Source organism: Pongo abelii, chromosome 20, assembly GCF_028885655.2.
Source record: "Pongo abelii isolate AG06213 chromosome 20, NHGRI_mPonAbe1-v2.0_pri, whole genome shotgun sequence".
NCBI lineage: Eukaryota > Metazoa > Chordata > Mammalia > Primates > Hominidae > Pongo > Pongo abelii.
Window position 1 is genome coordinate 10,605,884 of NC_072005.2, and position 22,437 is coordinate 10,628,320.

The 22,437-nt window shown below is 53.0% G+C and overlaps 2 protein-coding genes across 5 annotated transcripts; both read right to left on the reverse strand.

Annotated features, from left to right (window-relative positions):
- Positions 1-249: 249 nt before the first annotated feature.
- CDKN2D (cyclin dependent kinase inhibitor 2D) lies at positions 250-2,898 on the reverse strand. Of its 2 annotated transcripts, XM_054539659.2 has the most exons (3): positions 2,760-2,898; positions 2,326-2,481; positions 250-1,206 (listed from the first exon to the last, which is right to left on the reverse strand). In XM_054539659.2, exons 2-3 carry the CDS (start codon positions 2,464-2,466, stop codon positions 847-849), a joined length of 501 nt encoding a protein of 166 aa, XP_054395634.1. In that variant the 5' UTR covers positions 2,467-2,481; positions 2,760-2,898; the 3' UTR covers positions 250-846. The 2 variants fall into 2 exon arrangements, with proteins under 2 accessions (XP_054395634.1, XP_009251057.2); XM_009252782.4 differs by having other exon boundaries at positions 2,326-2,793.
- Positions 2,899-6,482: 3,584 nt separating this feature from the next.
- On the reverse strand, positions 6,483-21,986 carry AP1M2 (adaptor related protein complex 1 subunit mu 2). Of its 3 annotated transcripts, none has more exons than XM_054539661.2 (12): positions 21,853-21,986; positions 18,436-18,592; positions 18,127-18,194; positions 15,294-15,424; positions 15,033-15,180; positions 14,812-14,938; positions 13,249-13,397; positions 12,425-12,496; positions 10,758-10,916; positions 8,743-8,868; positions 8,256-8,331; positions 6,483-6,905 (listed from the first exon to the last, which is right to left on the reverse strand). In XM_054539661.2, the coding sequence occupies exons 1-12, from the start codon at positions 21,892-21,894 to the stop codon at positions 6,883-6,885; spliced, it is 1,278 nt and encodes a 425-aa protein (XP_054395636.2). In that variant the 5' UTR covers positions 21,895-21,986; the 3' UTR covers positions 6,483-6,882. The 3 variants fall into 3 exon arrangements, with proteins under 3 accessions (XP_054395636.2, XP_054395635.2, XP_009251058.4); XM_054539660.2 differs by having other exon boundaries at positions 21,818-21,892; XM_009252783.4 differs by having other exon boundaries at positions 6,484-6,905; positions 13,249-13,391; positions 21,853-21,985.
- Positions 21,987-22,437: the final 451 nt, after the last annotated feature.

Genomic DNA, 22,437 nt, shown 5'->3' on the forward strand with positions numbered 1-22,437 from the left:
ACCCCCTGTGCTCAGGGCACCCAGCTGACATCTGGGGGCCCTTTCTCCACTCGCGGTTTCCTGCTTCCCTTCCGTTCCGACAGCGAAAACCGCTGCCCCACCCAGCTCACTCACCCTGGCGCCCTGGGAATTACTATTCTCTCCCCTCACCCACCACATCCACGATCCGCGACCCCCGTCCTCATCCCCATCAACATCCGGGATGTGTAACTCTCCATCCCAGACTCAAAAATCAGAAGCCACCCGTGCTGTGATCATGCACAAGTCTTAATTTAATGGGTAAAAACATTAAATTATTACAACATTTTTTCCAATAAAGCATAATAAATAGAATCCATTTCTTTTAAAACGCTGTACAAGAGACTGGAAAACAAGCTTCCAACAGAATATGAATAACTCATAACTCATCCTACCTTCTTAATGATTTGGGACGCTCCCCCCACCCCCCATGCCTGAAGCAACGTGCACACTTCAGGTCTCTGAGCACAGCCGGCCAAGGTCACCAGGTTCTAGGCTCCCTGGACGTGATGACTTCACTCTTAAATGCTCTGCCCTTGGGTCTTGTCTGAGGCCCCAGCAGCCTGGGGCGCAGAAGAAACTGAACCGTTTGGGTGGCTGTGGCCTGCAGGAGCCCTTCTCTGTCCAACACACCAAAAGGAGTGAGAAAAACAAATGAGAAACGTCCCCCAAACACTCACACCCCAAAACCAACACCTATAAGCCACAAACTGTGCTCCTCCCCTACTGCGGCAGTGGGCAGGAGAAAAAAGAAGAGAAAGTGTTTCTTCCCCTATCTTCTGATACATAACCCCACGGGGTTCTCTTGCTGGAAAAGGTGACCCCAGATCACAGCGGGGCCACCATGTGGCCCTGCAGGATGTCCACGAGGTCCTGAGCTCCTCTCTGCAGTGCCAGCTCCAAGGGTGTGAGACCCCTGGCGTCCCTGCGATGGAGATCAGATTCAGCTGCCAGAAAGCTGACCACAGCAGTGTGACCCTCTTGAACTGCCAGATGGATTGGAAGTGCCCCGGTGCCATCAGGCGCATTGACATCAGCCCCGTGCTCCACTAGGACCTTCAGGGTGTCCAGGAATCCAGTGCGGGCTGCGTCATGGACTGGACTGGTACCGGAGGTGTCCTGGACATTGGGGCTGGCACCTTGCTTCAGCAGCTCCAGGGCGATGGCGGTGCTGCCAAACATCATGACCTGTGTGAGGGACAGAGGATCAGGAGGTCCTCAAGGGAGGAGGTTCCAAAAAAGGGGTCACTGGAAAGAGAAGGGTCATCCAGAAAAAGGCATCTCCCAGAAACAGGAAATGCTAGAGGAGGGATCCTCTAGTGAACGGAGAAGCTGCATAAGCCCCCAGGGAACTGTTTGAGATGCAGATAAAAAGTTCTTCGGGGAATACGGGCCCCCCCTAAAAGCTGGTCACTCCCTTAAGAATGAGACCCCCCAACCCAGAGAACAGCCCCCATGGAAACTTTGAAGGAACCTAAGACTCTCCCCCAAGGGACCAAAGACGCCCCCAGATATGGGCAATCACCAGGAAATAGAAAATCCCCTCCAGGAAATGGGCCCCCAGAGATGGAGAACTACCCCCAAAGAGTTGATAGTCCTCATAAAGGAAAAGAGATGTCAAAGGAAAGCGAACCCCTTCTCCAGGAAATAGCCTCCTCCTATATAATGGTGATGTCACCTCAGAGTACCTGAGCGCTCCTTTCAAGAAGCGGGATTCCAAAAGTAATAGTAAGAGAAGAGAAACGAGACTCCCCTGTAAAATGTCTCCCAGGGAATATAGGGATGTCTTGCAATCTGACATTGTTCCTCCATTGGGGCCCCCACACTATACCAAGGATCCGCATAACCTTTAGGAATGAAGACCCCACCGCCAAGTAACCAGATATGTCTCAGAGAGCCCCCTACAAAATGAGGAACCCCTAGAGACAGGATCTCTCCTTCCAGAGATCGGATCTCCCCATAGAAGCCCCAAGAAACGTGAGCCGTCCCCATGGAAACGGCATCCAAAGGAGCTGAACCCGCACCCACGGAATAAGAACCTCCCCAGGGAAAGTGAATCCCCGGCACTCAGAGAACCAGGAATCCTCCCAGAGAAGATGCCAAAAAGCTCTCCCCTCCCCCCACAACCTAGCCTCACCCACCACCCACCTTCGAAAGAGGACCGTGGGGGAACAATGAAAGCCTAGATAAGAAGCACCGGTTCCCAGTGGGTCACCACCAGGGCCAGGAGACCAGGGAGGAGCTCTGGGGTCTCGATCCTCATCCCGCTTAGCCGTCCCGCCCCGACCTGGACCGGCCCGGCCTCACCTGCAGCGCCGTCTTGCCGAAGCGGTTGAGGGCGTCGGGATGCACCAGCTCGCGGTGCAGAAGGCGGCGCACCTCCTGCACGTCGCCCCGGGCCGCCGCCCCACTCAGCCGGTCGCCGGCGCGAACCTCCTCCAGCAGCATGTCGACACTGGCGGCCTGCAAAGCCCCCCGCCCCGCCCCAGCCCGGCGCTGTCAGCACGGAGCAGCCGGCGGGCGCTGGACCGAACAGCCCTCCCGGGGCGCGGCCGCGGTGCTCCCAGCTGCGCTGCTCTCCCGGCCCGGCTCCCCAGCCCAAGACCCCGGCCCTCCCAGCGGGCTCCTCCCCCTGTCAGCCGGAGGACGGCGAGGGGCTGGGAGCCGGGCCCAACCCTCGGCCGCCCGCGGGGCCCTGCCCGGCGCCCGCCCCTTGGGGGCCGGGTCTCCCCCTAACTCACCCTCCCTCCTCCTCGCCGGGCGGGGTCTGCTCTGAGCCTGCGCGGCGGCCGCCGCTGAGGCAGCCGCCAGGGGGCGGAGCCAACGTGCTCCCGGCCACGCCCCGAACGCCGCGGATTTGTTTTCTTACAAACTCGCTACTGTGTAGCGGCTCCGCGTTGCCCGGCGCGCGACCTTACGGCGTTCCGCCCACAGGGCCTCCATAACCAGTGGCTGCGCGTCGCCGGGGAAACTTCGGGCTCAGCGTGAAACGCGTCGCTCCTGATTGGTCAGAGTGTGGCAACCGGTGGCCCGCCGGCAATGGCGGGGTTTTCGGTTTTCAAATGAACAGGGCAGGCGGGAAAGAAGGCTGGTTTAACTGACCCAGGGAGAAAGGTCAGGGGCAGGGTCGCGCGGGCTGCTCTGGGACCTCGGCGCCTCCTGGGGGAAGGGAGGCAGGGCTGGAGCCACCCAATCCGAGGTTCCACTACCAATAGACATTCATTGGCCCTTAGTACGAGCTGGGCGCTTTATTTCATTCATTCATTCATTCACTGTGTGCAGGGAGCGTCCTGGGAGCTGGACGCGCACATTCAAACAACTAAATAATATTAGATAGTGTCAAGCACCGTGAAGAAAGGGAAACGGAGAGACGGAGTGGATGAGGAAGGGATCACCCTGCCTGGCTCAGACTGAGCCAGCAGGAAAGGAGCCTGCAGCTGCCACGTGGGAAGGCCTGGGAGGACATAGTCGCAGCCAGACAGGGACTCAGAGGTCTTCGTTCAAATATTTACTTAGCACCTCCTAGAGGTGCCCGAGTGGAGAGCACGCCAGTCGGCCCCTGCTGCAGGGACACCTATGGTCTGGGGCCAGAGACAATAGTTAGTTTTTATTTATATATGTATTTATTTTTGAGTCAGGGTCTCACTCCTGTCACCCGGGCCGGCGTGCAGTGGCGCGATCACAGCTCACTGCAGCCTCGACTTCCCGGGCTCAAGTGATCCTCCCGCCTCAGCCTCCCGAGTAGCTGGGACTACAGGGCGCACAACCACGCCCAGCTAATTTGTATTTTTAGTAGAGATGGGGTTTCACCATGTTGCCCAGGCTGGTGTTTTTTGTTTGTTATTTGTGTTTTGCTTTTAAATACAAATTTTTTTTTTTTATGTTGGGGTTCTTGCTTTGTTGCCCAGGCTGGTCCCGAATTCCTGGGCTCAACGGATCCTTCTGCCTTGGCTTCCAAAAGTGCTGGGATTACAGGCGTGAGCTCCTGCTCCCCGCCAATAGTTAAATCTTTTTAGAGTGGTAGAGGACTGACCAGATGAGCCATTGAAACGGAAAGGCAAAAAGCCGAGCGCGGTGGCTCACGCCTGTAATCCCAGCACTCTGGGAGGCTGAGGTGGGTGGATCACGAGGTCAGGAGTTCGAGACCAGCCTGACCAACATGGTGAAACCCCGTCTCTACTAAAAATACAAAAATTAGCTGCACCTGGTGGCGCGCACCTGTAATCCCAGCTACTCAGGAGGCTGAGACAGGAGAATCGCTTGAACCCAGGAGGCGGAGGTCGCAGGAGCCCAGACCGTGCCATTGTACTCCAGCCTGGGCAACAGAGTGAGACTCTGTCTCAAAAAAAAAAAAGAAAAGAAAAAGAAAAATAAAAAGAAAAGAAAACAAAAAAGAAAAAGAAACAGAAAGGCAGGGAGGGCCTCCCTGAAGAGGTGACATTTGATTTGAGACCTAAAGGTGAGGGAGGGAGACTTGTGGTTATGTGAGGAAAAGCACACCAGCTGGGAGGCACAGCAGATGCTAAGGCCCAGAGGTGAGAACGTGCCTGGTGTGGTACAGAGCAGGGGAGAGCAGGTAGGTGGGGTATCAGGATGGCAATTGTGCAGATCAAGCCATGGCTTTTTATTTATTTATTTATTTTTATTTTAATTTTTTTAATTTTTTTTTTTTTTTTTTTTTTTGAGACGGAGTCTCGCTCTTTCGCCCAGGCCGGAGTGCAGTGGCGCTATCGCGGCTCACTGCAAGCTCCACCTCCCGGGTTTACGCCATTCTCCTGCCTCAGCCTCCGGAGTAGCTGGGACTACAGGGGCCCGCCACCGCGCCCGGCTAATTTTTTTGTGTTTTTAGTAGAGACGGGGTTTCACCGCGTTAGCAAGGATGGTCTCGATCTCCTGACCTCGTGATCCGCCCGCCTCGGCCTCCCAAAGTGCTGGGATTACAGGCGTGAGCCACCGCGCCCGGCCTTTTTTTTTTTTTTTTGAGACAGAGTCTTGCTCTGTCGCCCACGCCCGACCAGGCCATGGCTTTAATAAGATAGGAATGCCGAGCGAAGTGGCTCACACCTGTAATTCCAACATTTTGGGAAGCTGAGGCGGGTGGATCACCTGAGGTCAGGAGTTCAAGACCAGCCTAGCCAACATGGTGAAATCCCGTCTCTATTAAAAAATACAGGCCAGGCGCAGTGGCTCACGCCTGTAATCCCAGCACTTTGGGAGGCCGTGGCGGGCGGATCACGAGGTCAGGAGATTGAGACCATCCTGGCTAATACGGTGAAACCCCATCTCTACTAAAAATACAAAAAATTAGCCAGGCGTGGTGGAGGGCGCCTGTAGTCCCAGCTACTCGGGAGGCTGAGGCAGGAGAATGGTGTGAACCCGGGAGGCGGAGCTTGCAGTGAGCCGAGATCGCGCCACTGCACTCCAGCCTGGGCGACAGAGCAAGACTCCGTCTCAAAAAAAAAAAAAATTAAGCCAGGTGCGGTGGCTCACGCCTGTAATCCTAGCACTTTGGGAGGCCAAGGCGGGCGGATAATGAGGTCAGGAGTTTGAGACCATCCTGACCAACATGGTGAAACCCCGTCTCTACTAAAAAATAACAAAAATTAGTGGGGCATGGTGGCGCACGCCTGTAATCCCAGCTACTCAGCAGGCTGAGGCAGGAGAATCGCTTGAACCTGGGAGGTGGAGGTTGCAGTGAGCCGAAATCGCGCCACTGCACTCCAGCCTGGGCGACAGAGCGAGACTCTGTCTCAAGAAAACAAAAACAACAACAACAAAAAATTAAGCCAGGCGCAGTGGCTCATGCCTGTAATCCCAGCACTTTGGGAAGCCGAGGCGGGCAGATCACGAGGTCAGGAGTTCGAGACCAGCCTGGCCAACATGGTGAAACCGGTCTCTACTAAAAATACAAAAATTAGCTGGGTGTGGTGATGGGCGCCTGTAATCCCAGCTACTCGGGAGGCTGAGGCAGAAGAATCGCTTGAACCCGGGAGGCGGAGGCTGCAGTGAGCCGAGATTGCACCACTGCACTACTCCAGCCTGGGCGACAGACCGAGACTCCATCTCAAACAAACAAACAAACAAACAAAAAAGCCAGGCGTGATGGTGGGCGACTACGACTATAATCCCAGCTACTCGGGAGGCTGAGGCAGGAGAACTGCCTGAACCTGGGAGGCGGAGGTTGCAGTGAGCCGAGATCACGACACTGCACTTCAGCCTGGGCTACAGTGAGACTGTCTCAAAAAAAAAAAAAAAAAAAAGAAAAGAAAAGAAAAGAAAAAAGAAAAAAAGAAGCGATGCTAACACGCGCCCTCTAGCGGCTACTGGGGGAACAGACTGTGGAGGTGGGAAGCAAAGACAACAGCAGAGGAGCAGGGCGATGACCCGCAACGGAGGAATGGACGGACACGTGTTGCCCACTCTCATTGCAGCACTTCAGTAATGTCCCCAAACAAGCACATAGACAGCGGCTAGATTCATCTTTTTAATGACGTCCTAAAATTCAGAGGAGGGGCCAGCGGGACCTCTGGGGTCAGCGGCTGTGAAGGAGGGACCCGCAACATCCGCTAAGGCAGGTAATTGCAAGAAGGCACTCGCGAGGGGGACTTCAAGCCCCTCTTCTATTTCTTCACATAAAATCAGGGGGATGGGGAAAACTCCAAGGGCGAGGGAAGCAGAGAGTTTCTCTCCCAGCCTATGGAATAAGGAAGAGGTGAGGAAGGGGCGGGTGCTGGGAGCAAGAAACTGCTAAGTCCAGGACCTGCCCTCACACAGACACACACAGCCCGCACCTTCCCTCCCTCTAAAATCTGCATCCGGGGCTGTAAGGAAGCCCCGTGTTCAAGCCCCCATCTCTTCTCCCTTCTAGCTGGTACGAAGTTGGTAATCTGCAGAGAAAGAATAAGGAGGGGCCATCTCAGAAATGGGGAGAGGGGAGCCAGGCACAGTGACTCACGCTTATGATCCCAGCACTTTGGGAGGTCGAGGCGGGTGGATCACTTGAGGTCAGGGGTTTGAGACCAGCCTGGCCAACATGATGAAACCTCATCTCTATTAAAAATACAAAAATTAGCTGGGCATGCTGGTGCACACCTGTAATCTCAGCTACTAGGGAGGCTGAGGCAGAAGAATCGCTTGAATCCGGGAGGTGGAGGTTGCAGTGAGCTGAGATCGCGCCACTGCACTCCAGCCTGGGCGACAGAGTGAGACTCCATCTCAAAAAAGAAAAGAAATGGGAAGGGGTAAAGGAAGAGGGACAGCCTCCCACACCCCCTCAATTCATCCCCTATCCCAGCAGTCATGATCAACAAGGCTATGAATGGGGCTAAACACAGGTACTGTAACCATAGCAACAAGGCAGTTTCCAGGCAGCAGATGGAGGTGCTATATGTTCAGCCCCTTCTCCAAACTCACGACCACCCTAGAACTGACGCTGACAACTGCCCCTGCTTTTTTTTCCTTTTTTTTTTTTTTTTTTTTTTTTTTGAGCCAGGGTCTCACTCTTGCCCAGGATGGAGTGCAGTGGCGCAATCACAGCTCACTGCAGCCTCGACCTCCTGGGCTCAGGCGATCCTCGGAGACCTCAGCCTCCTGAGTTGCTGGGACTACAGGTGTGCACATCACACCTGGCTAATTTTTATATTTTTTGTAGTGAAGGGGTTTTGCTGTGTTGCCAAGGCTGGTCTGGAACTCCTGAGCTCAAGCGGTCCTCCCACCTCAGCCTCCCAAAGTGCTGGAATTACAGATGTGAGCCACCACACCCAGCCAACCGCCCCCATTTTAAAGACGTGCAAACCAAGGCCCAGGGTGCCATGACAAGAAGGGGAAGTTTGCTTTCTTTTTCTTTTTCTTTTTTTCTTTTTTGAGACAGGGTCTCTGTCGACCAGGCAGGAGTGCAGTGGTGCGATCTCAGCTCACTGCAACCTCCACACCTCCTGGGTTCAAGCAATTCTGCCTCAGCCTCCTGAGTAGCTTGGATTATAGGCACACACCACCACACCCGGCTAATTTTTGTATTTTTAATAGAAACAGGGTTTCACCATGTTGGCCAGGTTGGTCTCGAACTCCTGGCCTCGAGAGATCCACCTGCCTTGGCCTCCCAAAGTGCTGGGATTACACACGTGAACCATCACACCTGACCCTTGTTGGTTTTCTGAGCCAGAATGTGGTGAAAGCCTCAAGTCCCTACCCACTGCCTTTCCCTCACCCCACTGTCCCCAGGAGCTGGGCTGCCTTACCGCCACTCTGGGTGATGTAGCGAACCCAGGGCAGGGCCTGGTAACCACTTTTCTCAATGATCTTCATGTATCGGACCTGAAAGGTAATGAAAAGAGGTGGTCCAGATTGCAAGCGGGAGGAGGCCAGGGCCAGGGAGAAAGAGATGGCTTAGGCCAAGCGGCTATGTGGCACAGGCTGGGATCGATGAGGGGACATCACATGGTCTTGGGGGGATGAGGTGGCACAGGCAACGGAATGGTGAATGTCTTTGGAGGTGAAGAAGGGACAGAAGTGGACAAGCCGGTGGGGAACGAGGTGACACAGGCGGGGGGAGAGGGAGCACAGGCTGTGGGCAGATAAAGGTAACATTGCTCTAGGGAAAGACCAGGCAGCCTTCAGAGGAGTGTTGACACAGGCCAGGGGATTGAGGCGACTCGAGCCAAGGGACAGGAGAGAGGGGAACCCACCGAAGTCAAGGGGAGGAGCCTCCCTGACTGCTTCTCTCACCTGGATCCCAGAGACTGTGAAGTAGGGGATCTCAAACTTGACCCCGATGGGGGGCCGGCCCTCCACCTCTTCCTTTTCCACGCTGGGGAGGCCAAAGTGGGCTCGCATCAAGTACTCCTTGCCCCCCTGAGGGAACATGGGGGCATCAGGTACACCAGGGTCCCCCTACCCTCCTGAGACCTTCCTTACAGCAACCCCCGGAGCCAGAACTGCTCACAGCCCATTTCACAGACAGGAAAATAAAGGCTCCTTAGCCTGGGCAACATATTGAGAACCCATCTCTACAAAAAGTTTAAAAATTAGCTGGGTGCGGTGGAACATGCCTGTAGTTTCAGCTACTCGGGAGGCTGAGGCAGGAAGATCCCTTGAGTCTGGGAGTTTGAGGCTGCAGTGAGCCATGATCTCACCACTGCACGCCAACCTGGGTGACAGAGACTCACCAGGGAAGAAAAAAACCCAATCAGGGTTTTTTTCTTTTTTTAACTACCACGTCCTGCTTTACAGGCACTGATGATCCACCTCTCCCAAGATCACGGGGACAAACCAAAACCTCTAGCAGCCAAGGGTTGTGGGTCACCTCATCCTGCCCATTTCACAGACGGGCAAACTGAGCCTTCTTAAGTGGAAATGGGTTTCCCAAACCCACCCAGCTCAGCAAAGCATTAGTGAGGAAGGTGAACCCAGGGCTGGTTTCCTCGAGACATTGGCAGGGGAATATTTAAATCCACTCACTTCCCGTCATGGAAGTTTACCCATCTGTGAAATAGACTGGCCTGGTTTCAAGCTTGCATCACTTGCATACATACGTACCTCTCTCTGATTTATTTGTATTTCTTTTCTCTTTTTTTTGAGATGGAATCTTGCTCTGTCGCCCAGGCTGGAGTGCAGTGGTGCGGTCTTGGCTCACTGCAAGCTCCGCCTCCCAGGTTCACGCCATTCTCCTGCCTCAGCCTCCTGGTAGCTGGGACTACAGGCGCCTGCCACCACATCTGGCTAATTTTTTTTTTTTTTTTTTTTTTTTTGTATTTTTAGTAGAGACAGGGTTTCACCGTGTTAGCCAGGATGGTCTCGATCTCCTGACCTCATGATCTGCCCACCTCGGCCTCCCAAAATGCTGGGATTACAGGTGTGAGCCACCGTGCCCGGCCTTGTATTTCTTTTTTCTTAATTTTTTTTTTTTCTTGAGACAGTTTCACTCCGTCACTCAGGCTGGGGTGCAGTGGTGTGATCTTGGCTCACTGCAACCTCCACCTCCCGGGTTCAAGTGATTCTCCTGCCTCAGCCTCCTGAGTAGCTGGGACTACAGGCACACACCCCCATGCCCAGCTAATTTTTGTATTTTTAGTAGAGACGGGGTTTCACCATGTTGGCCAGGCTGGTCTTGAACTCCTGACCTCAGGTGATCTGCCCACTTCAGCCTCCCAAAGTGCTGGGATTACAGGTATGAGCCACCATGCCCGGACTTTTTAATCTTTTTTTTTTTTTTTTTTGAGACGGAGTCTCCTTCTGTTGCCCAGGCTGGAGTGTGCAGTCGCGCAATCTCAGCTCACTGCAACCTCTGCCTCCCGGGTTCAAGCGATTCTCCTGCCTCAGCCTCCTGAGTAGCTGGGATTACAGGCATGCGCTACCACACCCAGCTAATTTTTGTATTTTTAGTAGAGACGGGGTTTCACGATGTTAGCCAGGTTGCTCTCGAACTCCTGACCTCGTGATCCGCCCACCTCAACCTCCCAAAGTGTTGGGATTTCAGGCGTGAGCCACTGCGCCCAGCTCCTCTTAATATTTTTATAGAGGCACAGTCTCACTGTGTTCCCCAGGCTGGTCTCCAGCTCCTGGGTTCAAGCGATCTGCCCGTGTCAGCCTCTCAAAGTGCTGGCATTCCAGTCATGAGCCACCACACCTGACTGGGTCTCTGATTTGTTCTCTGCCTTGTTCTCATGCCTCCTGGGCAACCCCCACACTACTCCAGTCCCCTCCACCCCCAAACCCCCCCCCCCCCGGTCCCTGGTGCTTACCGGGAAAGACTTAATACTCCAAATCACGACGTTTCTCTCCGGCACATACTTGGCACTGCCCACACTGGTCTTAAATCTGGGGGAGTCGGCATCGCTGGGTACAGGCACAGATATCTCCACACCGTTGGCCACTGACTGTTTCTTAAACTGCCCCTTGGCCTGTCAGGGGAGCGAGCGTGGGGCATGAAGAATTCGCTTGCTCGTCCTTCAAAATTTACCAAACCTTTTTTTTTTGAGACGGAGTCTCGCTCTGTCGCCCAGGCTGGAGTACAGTGGCACGATCTCGGCTGGCTGTAAGCTCCGCCTCCCGGGTTCACGCCAGTCTCCTACCTCAGCCTCCTTAGCAGCTGCTACTACAGGCGCCCGCCACCACGCCCGGCTAATTTTTTTGTATTTTCAGTAGAGACGGGGTTTCACCATTTTAGCCAGGATGTTCTGGATCTCCTGACCTCGTGATCCGCCCACCCTGGCCTCCCAAAGTGCTGGGCCCTCCTTTTTTTTTTTTTTTTTTTTTTTTTGAGACGGAGTCTCGCTTTGTCACACAGGCTGGAGTGCAGTGGCACAATCTCCGCTCATGGCAACCTCCACCTCCCGGGTTCAAGCAATTCTCCTGCCTCAGCCTCCCAAGTAGCTGGGATTACAGGCATGCACCACCACGCCCTACTAATTTTGTATTTTTAGTAGAGACAGCGTTTCTCCATGTTGGTCAGGCTGGTCTGGAACGCCTGACCTCAGGTGATCCTACTACCTCTGCCTCCCAACATGCTGGGATTACAGGTATGAACCACTGCACCCGGCCTGAAGGGGTCATTTTGAATCAGGCAAAGGTGTATGGTGCTGTCCAGATGGAAGGCACCAAGAACAGGGCTTCTCCAGCCTCATGGGTGTGGGCCTGAGCTCTAACAGTTGTTGGCTGTGTACCTGCAGGCAAATGCCTTAACTTCTGTGTACTTCAGTTCCCCCATCTGTAAAATGGACAGGATAAGGGTCCCCACCTTAGGATTGTGGAGGCCTGGGCTGAGAGGGTGGATGAAAGGGCTTGTTGAAAAAAGCTGGGCATGGTGGGCCACACCTGTAATCCTAGCACTTGGGGAGATGGAGGCAGGCGTGGTGGCAGGAGCCTGTAATCCCAGCTGCTCGGGAGGCTGAGGTAGGAGAATGGCGTGAACCCGGGAGGCAGAGGTTGCAGTGAGCTGAGATCGCGCCACTGCACTCCAGCCTGAGCGACAGAGGGAGACTCTGTCTCAAAAAACAAAACAAACAAACAAACAAACCCTTCGGTCCATCACAGGAGAGTTATTATTTTATTTGATAATAGACTTTTTTTTTTTCTTTTTTTCTTTTTTTTTTTTTTTTGGAGATGGGGTCTAGCTCTGTCATCCAGGCTAGAGTCCTTGTCTCACTACAACCTCCTCCTCCTGGACTCAAGCAATCCTCCCACCTCAGCCTCCCAACTAACTGGAACTACAGGCACTCACCACTTTGCCAGGCTAATTTTTGTATTTTTTGTAGAAACAGGGTTTCGCCATGTTGCCCAGGCTGATCTCAAAGTCCTGGGCTTAAGTGATCTAACCACCCCAGCCTCCCAAAGTGCTGGGATTACAGGTGTGAGCCACCGCACCCACCCGAGATCATGCATTGTTAATAAGTGTTCCCCCAAGGCCCACCTTGACCATGATCTCCACGCGGCTGTGGGAGAACTTCTCAATGACAGACTCAATCCAGATCAGCGGCTTGACCTGTGGAAAGAAGAAGTGGGGAGTTCTTGGAGACTCCAGGCTCACTCTCTTCTTTTTTTTCTTTTTTTTTTTTTTTTTTGAGACAGAGTCTCACTCCTTCGCCCAGGCTGAAGTGCCATGGTATGATCTTGGCTCACTGCAACCTGCACCTCCCGGATTAAAGCAACTCTCGGCCGGACGCGGTGGCTCACACCTGTAATCCCAGCACTTTGGGAGGCCAAGGCGGGCGGATCACGAGGTCAGGAGATCGAGACCATCCTGGCTAACACAGTGAAACCCCGTCTCTACTAAAAATACAAAAAATTAGCTGGACACAGTGGCATGCACCTATAGTCCCAGCTACTCGGGAGGCTGAGGCAGGAGAATGGCGTGAACCTGGGAGGTGGAGCTTGCAGTGAGCCGAGATAGCGCTACTGCACTCTGGCCTGGGCGAAAGAGCCAGACTCCATCTCAAAAAAATAATAATAATAAAATTAAAAAAAAAAAAACAAAGCAATTCTCCTGCCTCAGCCTCCCCAGTAGCTGGGATTACAGCATGTGCCACCATGCCCAGCTACTTTTTGTATTTTTAGTAGAGACAGGGCTTCACCCTGTTGGCCAGGCTGATCTCGAACTCCTGTCCTCAAGTGATCCACCCAACTCGGCCTCCAAAATTGTTGGGATTACAGGCATGAGCCACTGCACTGGGCCCAGGGTCACTCTTCAGCCTACCCCATCCTACCCCACCCAGATGGGGCTGGACCCTGCCTCACCTGGGTGCTGAGGCGGTAGGACATGAGCTCAAAGTCACCATCAGGCGGGATGAAGGAGATGGTGCGGTCGTTGTCAAAGCGAGAGAGCCGCACGCACTGGTGGAATTTTACATCCTCCAGCTCTACCGATTTGTTCTTGCTGCCTGAAACTCAGAGTGGAGAGTGCAGCGTGACCCTGGGAACCAGGAAAGGATCCCTATCCGCACCTTCCCTGCCGACCACTATCACCTATTTCACATATGGGGAAACTGGGACCCAGAGAGGATGAACAAAAACTGGCAGAGTAGAGCTGGAATCTGAACCTAGTATCTGTACAGGATCTGGCTTGGTTTTTTTTTTTTTTTTTTTTTTTGAGACAGAGTTTCACTCTTGTTGCCCAGACTGGAGTGCGATGGCACGATCTTGGCTCACGCAACCTCCACCTCCCGAGTTCAAGTGATTCTCCTGCCTCAGCCTCCTGAGTAGATGGGATTACAGGAATGTGCCACCATGCCCGGATAATTTTGTATTTTTAGTAGAGACGGGGTTTCTCCATGTTGGTCAGGCTGGTCTCAAATTCCTGACCTCAGGTGATCCTCCCTCCTCGGCCTCCCAAAGTGCTGGGATTATAGGCGTGAGCCACTGTACCCGGCAGTGTCTGGCTTTTAAATATGATGCTGAGGCCGGGCGTGGTGGCTCATGCCTGTAATCCCCACACTTTGGGAGGCCGAGACGGGCGGATCACAAGGTAAAGAGATCGAGACCATCCTGGCCAACTTGGTGAAACCCCGTCTCTACTAAAAATACAAAAAAGTTAGCTGGGCGTGGTGGCTGGCGCCTGTAGTCCCAGCTACTCAGGAGGCTGAGGCAGGAGAATCACCTGAACCCAGGAGGCGGAGGTTGCAGTGAGCCAAGATCATGCCATTGCACTCCAGCCTGGTGACAGAGCGAGACTCCATCTCAAATAAATAAATAAATAAATAAATAAATAAGATGCTGAGCCAGGCACAGTAGTTCACCCCTGTAATCCTAGCACTTTGGGAGGATTACTTGAGGCCAGGAGTTTAGACCAGCCTGGGCAACATAGCGAGACCCCCATCTCTATAAAAAATTTAAAAAGTAGGTGGTCCATGCCTGTGGTCCCAGCTACTCGAGAGGCTGAGGTGGGAAGATCAGTTGAGCCTCGGAGGTCAAGGCTGCAATGAGCTATGATCACACCACTGCACTCCAGGCTGGGTGACACAGCGAGACCCCATCCCAAAATAAATAAATAAATAAACAAATAAATAAGATGCTATTCTGTCTCCTCCTCCCAGTAGGATGTCATCTCTGTAAGAACGCTGGTTTGTCTTTTTCTTCACTGCTGTGTCCTCAGAGCCTAAAACTGTGCCTGGCACCCAATAGTCGCTCAATCATGAAACAGCCTTTGCGAAGTCAACAAATGGCTGCAATACTGGCCGTGACCAGCAGATGGTGAGCGAGCGCTTATTTAAAAACGGGCTGAGATTCTCTTAAGTCCCCACGTGGGCCGGGTTTGCGACTCCCCTGTGCACTTCTCAGAAGAAAGGTCCCCTAAATGCTTACGGCCAGTGAGCTCGAAAAGCACGCGGTCATTGAGGCCCAGCCGCAGCTCTGGCATTCCCGACAGAAACACCTTGAGCTTGATGGTACCGACGATTTCGCTCAGAAGGACGCTGCCGTTGGCATTGACCTGAGGGAGGACGTTGGGGATAGTCAGCAGGCATCCAACTCCGTCTCCCGCAGCCAGGCCGTGGAAGGGGTGCCGGGGAGGTGTGCGGGCTCACCAGCAGGTTGACAGACTCTATGACATCAATGAAGACCTCGTTCTTCTTATACTTGATACCCTCAGAGCGCCAGGACACAGCGTTGGTGACAGTGGGTGGCACCCGTGACTTGCCCGTCTCCAGCTTGTTGCTCTGCTGAGTGATGTACCTGGAGGGAGGGCGGCAGGGACAAGCAGCTGGACCCAGGGACACCTCCGTGGACCTCCTCCAGTTCCTTACACCCACAGTCCAGCCCATGGCTGCCCCCAGGGGTCCACTCACTCCTGCAGGATCTTGCTGTCGGTGGTCTGCGGGAAGCCGAAGTCCATGAGCTCGTCCAGCAACTCGTAGACGATGACAAAGTTGTCCCGGATGCTCTCCTCCTCCAGCTCCTTGAAGTATTCGCAGAATACCTGGGGGTTGGGGGAGAGAGAGACCCACAAAAGTATGGCTACAGGCTGGACATAGTAGCTCATGCCTGTAACCTCAGCACCTTGGGAGGCCAAGTCACGAGGATCACTTAAGGTCATGAGTTCAAGACCAGCCTGGGCAACATAGTGAGCCCCCACCTTTTTTTTTTTCAAGACAGAGTCTCGCACTGTCGCCCAGGTTGGAGTGCAATGGCACGATCTTGGCTCACTGCAATCCCCGCCTCCCGGGTTCAAGCGATTCTCCTGCCTCAGCCTCCGGAGTAGCTGGGACTACAGGCACGCACCACCAGGGCCAGCTAATGTTTGTATTTTTAGTAGAGACGGGGTTTCACAATGTTGGCCAGGGTGGTCTCGATCTCTTGACCTCGTAATCTGCCCAATTCGGCTTCCCAAAGTGCTGGGATTACAGGCATGAGCCGCCGGCACCCGGCCATGAGCCCCTATCTCTAACAACAACAAAAAAAATTTTAATAAGAGTTCCAGGCTGCAGTGAGTCATGAGGATGCCACTGCACTCCAGCCTGGGCAACAGAATAAGCCCGTCTCAAAAAGAAAAAACGCTGGGCATGGTGGCTTATGCCTGTAATCCCAACAATGGGAGGCCGAGGCAGGCAGATCACTTGAGGTCAGGAGTTTGAGACCAGCCTGGCCAACATGGCGAAACCCCGTCCATACTAAAAATACAAAAATTAGCCAGGCATGGTGGCACCTGCCTGTAATTGCAGCTACTAGGGAGGCTGAAGCAGGAGAATCACTTGAACCCAGGAGGTAGAAGTTGCAGTGAGCCGAGATTGTGCCACTGCACTCCAGCCTGGGCAATAAAGTGAGACCCTGTCTCAAAAGAAAAAAGAAAAAAGAAAAAGGGTACTGAATGCTTGAAAAAGTAGGCAAAAAAGGGCGGGTACGGTGGCTTTTTTTTTGAGACTAAGTCTCACAGTGTTGCCCAGGCTGGAGTGCAGTGGCGAGATCTCGGCTCACCACAATCTCTGCCTTCCAGGTTCAGGTGATTCTCCTGCCTCAGCCTCCCCAGTAGCTGAGATTACAGGTGCACGCCACCATGCCCAGCTAGTTGTTGTATTTTTAGTAGAGATGGGGTTTCTCCATGTTGGCTAGGCTGGTCTCAAACTCTTGACCTCAAGTGATCCACCTGCCTTGGCCTCCAAAAGTGCTTTGATTACAGGTGTGAGCCACCGTGCCCAGCCTCTACTTAAAAATTTTTTTTAAATAGTGGGGCATGGTGTCTCAAAAAAAAAAGAAAAGAAAGAAACGAGCCGGGCATGGTGGCTCACACCTGTAATCACAGCACTTTTGGAGGCTGAGGTGTGTGGATCACCTGAGGTCAGGAGTTTGAGACCAGCCTGGCCAAATACAAAAAATTAGCCGGGCATGGTAGCACATGCCTGTAATCCCAGGTACTCAGGAGAATCACTTGAACCCCAGAGGTGGAGGTTGAGGTGAGCCGAGATTGTGCCATTGCAGCCTGGGCAACAAGAGCGAAACTCTGTCTCAAAAGAAGGGAAGGGGCCGGGCACCGTGGCTCACGCCTGTAATCCCAGCACTTTGGGAGGCTGAGGAGGCCTCAGCCTCCTCAGGTGGATCACCTGAGGTCAGGAGTTCAAGACCAGCCTCACCAACATGGAGAAACCCCGTCTCTACTAAACATACAAAAAATTAGCCGGGCACGGTGGCGCGTGCCTGTAATCCCAGCTACTCGGGAAGGCTGAGGCAGGAGAATTACTTGAACCTGAGAGGCAGAGGTTGCAGTGAGCCGAGATCACGCCATTGTACTCCACCCTGGGCAACAAGAGCGAAACTCCATCTCAAAAAGTAAAAAAAAAAAAAAAAAAAAAAAGAAGAAGAAGAAGAAGGGAAGGGAGGGGAAGAGCTTCCAGGCTTTTTTTTTTTTTTTTTTTTTTTTTGAGACGGAGTCTCACTCTGTCACCCAGGCTGGAGTGAAGTGGTGTGATCTCGACTCACTGTAACCTCCACCCTCTAAGTTCAAGTGATTCTCCTGCCTCAGCCTCCTGAGTAGCTGGGACAGGCAGGTGCCACCACACCCGGCTAATTTTTGTATTTTTAGTAGAGAAGGGGTTTTGCCGTGTTGGTCAGGCTGGTCTCGAACTCCTGGCCTCAAGCAATCCGCCCGCCTCACCCTCCCAAAGTGCTGGGATTACAGGTGTGAGCCACTGTGCCTGGCCTTTTTTTTTTTTTTTTTTAAGCACAGAGACAAGAAGTCACTTGCTCAAGGTCACACAGTGAGGAAGCAGGGAAGCTGGGATTGGATGCCAAGTCCTTGGGCTTAGCTGAGCCGTATGCTCTCTGAGATATTCTTGGTCCCTGCCCTTTAGGGAGAGATGACCTCATAAGCAGCTGATGAGATGCAGAGTGATGGGGCTTTGATGGCGGATGCACAGAGACTCAAACAAGGCACCAGGGAAGGGCTGAGCGTGGTGGCTCCCATGCTTTGGGAGGCCGACGCAGGAGGATCGCTTCAATCCAGAAGTTCTAGACCAGCCTGGGCAATATAGCAAGACCCTGTCTCTACTAGAAAAAAAAAAAAAAGAAGAAGAAGACCCAGGGAGATCTGGGAAGGCTGCTTATCAGAAAAGGATCTTGAATCTTGAAAGAGGCGGGCAAGAGGGGTAGACAGATAGACCAGTTAGCCAGTGGGAGGCTAGTACCTACCTCTATTGTCTTATACAGGAAGGAGTACACCAGGGAGGCATTGGCATTCTTCGATGTGGTGGCCACCACTAGGGGCAGCAAGGTTAAGGAAAAGGTGCCATTTATGGAGAAGTCAATGGAATACAGACCCTGAACCTCCACCCTGTCCCTTGCCACGACCCTCATCTCTACCTGCCCTTGCCCTCCAGCCTGAGCTACAGAGATGTGCTGTGCAATTCCTGTCTTCAGCCCACCCTCTCTTAACCTGAGCTGCTACCATCGCCTACAGCCCCCACACCCACCTCCAGGGACACCACGTGGGGTGGATACAGTAGAGGTTGCTGTGTTTGATCCATAGGAAGTGGACCTGGCCGTGGCTCAGCAGCGGGGCCAGGGCGCCTTCCTCCTCCCGCTGTACCAGCAGAGGCATGAAGTGCTCAATCTTGCTCATGGCCACATCGCCCTTGTAGTTGCGGCTGATCAATGGCTGAGGGTGGAAGGAAAGGACCTGGTCACCGTCAGCATCCAGGAACCTACCACGCTGAGGAGGCACAGTGCCCGGTTCTGACCCTACGTCCTAGCTGAGGGGCTTGGGCAAGGCTCTGCCTCCTTGTGCCTGTTTCCTGCTCTGTAAGATGGGAGTGTGATGACAACAGCTAATGGGTCTAGGGCCCTCACTAAGCGCCAGGCTGTGTTTTATTAAAGGGTAGGTGATGGCTGGATGCAGTGGCTCATGCCTGTGATCCCACCATTTTGGGAGGCCGAGGCTGGTGGATCATGAGGTCAAGAGATCGAGACCATCCTGGCCAACATGGTGAAACCCCGTCTTTACTAAAAATACAAAAAATTAGCCGGGCGTGATGGCACGCATCTATAGTCCCAGCTACTCGGGATGCTGAGGCAGGAGGATCACTTGAACCTGGGAGGCGGAGATTGCAGTGAGCCAAGATCGCACCACTGCACTCCAGCCTGGCGACAGAGCAAGACTCCATCTCAAAAGAAGAAAGAGAGAAAGAAGGAAGGGAGGAAGGGAAGGAGGGAGGGTGGGAGGGAAGGAAGGAGGGAGGGAAGGAAGGAAGGAAGGCAGGCAGGCTGGCTACTAAAAAAAGAGTAGATGTTTGCTAACTTATTAGTTCTTGCCACAACCCTGTGGGGTAGATGTTATCATCATCTCCATTTTACACAGGAGAAGTGAGGTTAGAAACCATGTCCATTGGAAGCATATGGAAACTGGGGATTGACCTAAGGCATCCTGGTACCAGAATCCCTGCTGTTGCCCCAGACTTCATTTGCACCAAAGTGGGATTATTTAAAAAAAAAAAAAAAAAAAACAAAAAACAACAAAGAAGAGGCCAGGTGCAATGACTCACTCATGAAGACCAAGGCAGGAGGATGGCTTGAGGCCAGGAGTTTGAGACCAGCTTTGGCAACATAGCGGGATCCCTCTACAAAAAATTTCAAGAATTAGCTGAGCATGGTGGCCTGCACCTCTGTAGTCACAGCTACTCTGGAGGCTAAGGCAGAAGAATCAATTGAGCCTAGGAGGTCGAGACTACAGTGAGCTGTAATCATACTACTGCACTCCAGCCTGGGCAACAGAGTGAGATCCTGTCAAAAAAAGAAAGAAGAAAGAAAGAGAGAGAGAGAGAGAGAAGGAGAGAGAGAGAGGGAGAGAGAGAGAGGGAGAGAGAGAGATAGAGAGGGAGAGGGAGAGAGAGAGATAGAGAGGGAGAGAGAGAGAGGGAGAGAGAGAGGGAGAGAGAGAGAGAGAGAGGGAGAGAGAGAGATAGGGAGAGAGAGAGAGGAGAGAGAGAGGGAGAGAGAGAGAGAGGGAGAGAGAGAGATAGGGAGAGAGAGAGAGGAGAGAGAGGAGAGAGAGAGGAGAGAGAGAAAGAAAGAAAGAAAGAAAGAAAGAAAGAAAAATGACAGTTCATATGATTGTGCCTGGTAGTCAGGAAGACACCCATAATAGTAAACACTTTTGTCTGGGCTCGGTGGTTCACACCTTTAATCCCAGCACTTTGGGAGGCTAAGGGGGGTGGATCATGAGGTCAAGAGCTCGAGACCATCCAGGCCAACATGGTGAAACCCCGTCTCTACTAAAAATACAAAAATTAGCTGGGTGTGGTAGCGCATGCCTGTAATCCCAGCTACTCAGGAGGCTAAGGCATGAGAATCACTTGAACCCAGAAGGTGAAGGTTGCTGTGAGCTGAGATCACACCAGCCTGGTGACAGAGCGAGACTCCGTCTCCAAAAAAAAAACGTTACCACTTCCTAAGGTTGTTTTGTCCAGCGTCTGAACAGGGAGGACCCATGGCAGGTTCTCAAACATCTTAGCTCTCACTATTAATATTAACGGGAATATTATTTTCACCACCACTCTTATTTTGGCTATTAAATGACAAGACAGGCTGACTGCAGTGGCTCACACCTGTCATCCCAACACATTGGGGGGCTGAAGCAGGGGGATAGCTGGGGACCAGGAGTTCAAGACCATCCTGGGCAACATAGCGAGACCCCATCTGTAAAAAAAATAAAAATAAAAAATAGGCCGGGTGCGGCCGGGCGCAGTGGCTCACGTCTGTAATCCCAGCACTTTGGGAGGCCGAGGTGGGCGGATCACGAGGTCAAGAGATTGAGACCATCCTGCCCAACACGGTGAAACCCCATCTCTACTAAAGATACAAAAAATTAGCCAGGCGTGATGGTGTGCCCCTGTAATCCCAGCTACTCAGGAGGCTGAGGCAGGAGAATCACTTGAACCCGGGAGGTGGAGGTTGCAGTGAGCCAAGATCATGCCATTGCACTCCAGCCTGGGTGACAAGGCGAGACTCTGTCTTGAAAAAAAAAAAAAAATACAAAAATTAGCCAGGCATGGTGGCACGCACCTGTAGTCCCAGCTACTCGGGAGGCTGAGGCAGGAGAATTGCTTCAACCCGGGAGGTGGAGGTTGCAGTGAGCCAAGATGGAGCCACTGCACTCCAGCCTGGGTGACAGAGCGAGACTCTATTTCAAAAAAAAAAAAAAAAAATTAAAAATAGCCGGGCATGGAGGGGTCAGCCCGCAGCCCCAGCTATTCGGGAGTTTGAGAGCAGCTTTGGCAACATAGCGGGATCCCTCTACAAAAAAATGTCAAGAATTAGCCAGGCATGGTGGCCTGCACCTGTGTAGTCACAGTTACTCCAGAGACTGAGGCAGGAGGATCGCTTGAGCCCAGGAATTCCAGGCTGCAGTGAGCTATGATCGCACCACTGCACTCAAGCCTGGGAGACATCAAGAGACCCTGTCTCCAAAATAAAAAAAGACAAGAGGAATAAAAGGACTTCAGGAAGAGGCAAGGCAGCCACAGATGGGGGGAGATAGAGGCCCCTGTTCCAGTTGCCTTCCCCAGGTATTAACACTGTGGATGCCGACAGTGATGGAGATAATTTCAATTTGCTGAGTCCCTAATATTTCCAGAAAGGCCACTGTGCTAAGTAGTTTACACCCAGCGAGTTGTATTAATTCTCATTGGGTGGGGACCTCTGTTGCTCCTATTTTTACATACAGAGAAACTGAGGCCCTGGGAGGCGAACCCCTTGGCCTCAGGCACAAGGCGGGTGAATGCTGGAGGTGGGATTCCCAGGGATTGCAGGGGGAGGGGGTGTTCCCAGACCCCTTCCTGGACCGCGCGGAGGGGTCGCCCCTGAATCCCTGGGAGCGAGACCTCACCTGTCCGTCTCCCAACTCCTCATGCCCAGCCTCACCTTGCCCTTAACGTCGAGAATGAAGACAGCCGAGGCGGACATGGTGGCGGCCGAAGGACTTAGGAGTCGGGGAGGGAGCGGCGGGAGGCGATGGCGGCGCCGCTTCCTTCTTCCTGCGGAAGCGCCTGCGCCCAGGTGAGAGCCCAGGTGTGTGCGTCTTAAAGGGGAGGCGGCCAGGTGAGCAGCGCTGTTGGCCAACGTGAAGATGGCTGCGGGGCCGGGAGAGGTACTGCGACTTCAGATGGGTCTGCTGCCCCTCTTCACTTTCCCTAGCCACCCAGGAGTAATGACGGATGGAGACCCCAAACCAATCAACCATCCTTCCATCCATTCATTCATCCTTCCTTTCATTCATCTATCTATCCATCCATTCATCCATCCATCCATTCATTCTTGCATTCATTAATCCATCCATCCACGCATCCACTCGTTTAGCCATTCATTAACCATCTTCCATCGATTCATTGATCCATCCATCCATTCGTCATCCATTTCTTCTTCTTTCATCATCCATTTCTTCATCCATTTTTGCATTCATTTATTTATTCCTCTATCCATTATCCATTCATCCATCCATTTATTCAT

Coding starts and splice junctions, on each gene's coding strand:
- AP1M2 (XM_054539661.2), bottom strand. CDS start 21,894: ATGTCCGCCTCGGCTGTCTTCATTCTCGACGTTAAGGGCAAG. Junction 18,593..21,852: donor TTCTCGACGTTAAGGGCAAG/GTGAGGCTGGGC, acceptor TTCCACCCTCAG/CCATTGATCAGCCGCAACTA. Junction 8,869..10,757: donor GGAGTATTAAGTCTTTCCCG/GTAAGCACCAGG, acceptor ATGTTCCCTCAG/GGGGGCAAGGAGTACTTGAT.
- CDKN2D (XM_054539659.2), bottom strand. CDS start 2,466: ATGCTGCTGGAGGAGGTTCGCGCCGGCGACCGGCTGAGTGGGGCGGCG. Junction 1,207..2,325: donor TCGGCAAGACGGCGCTGCAG/GTGAGGCCGGGC, acceptor TCCCTCACACAG/GTCATGATGTTTGGCAGCAC.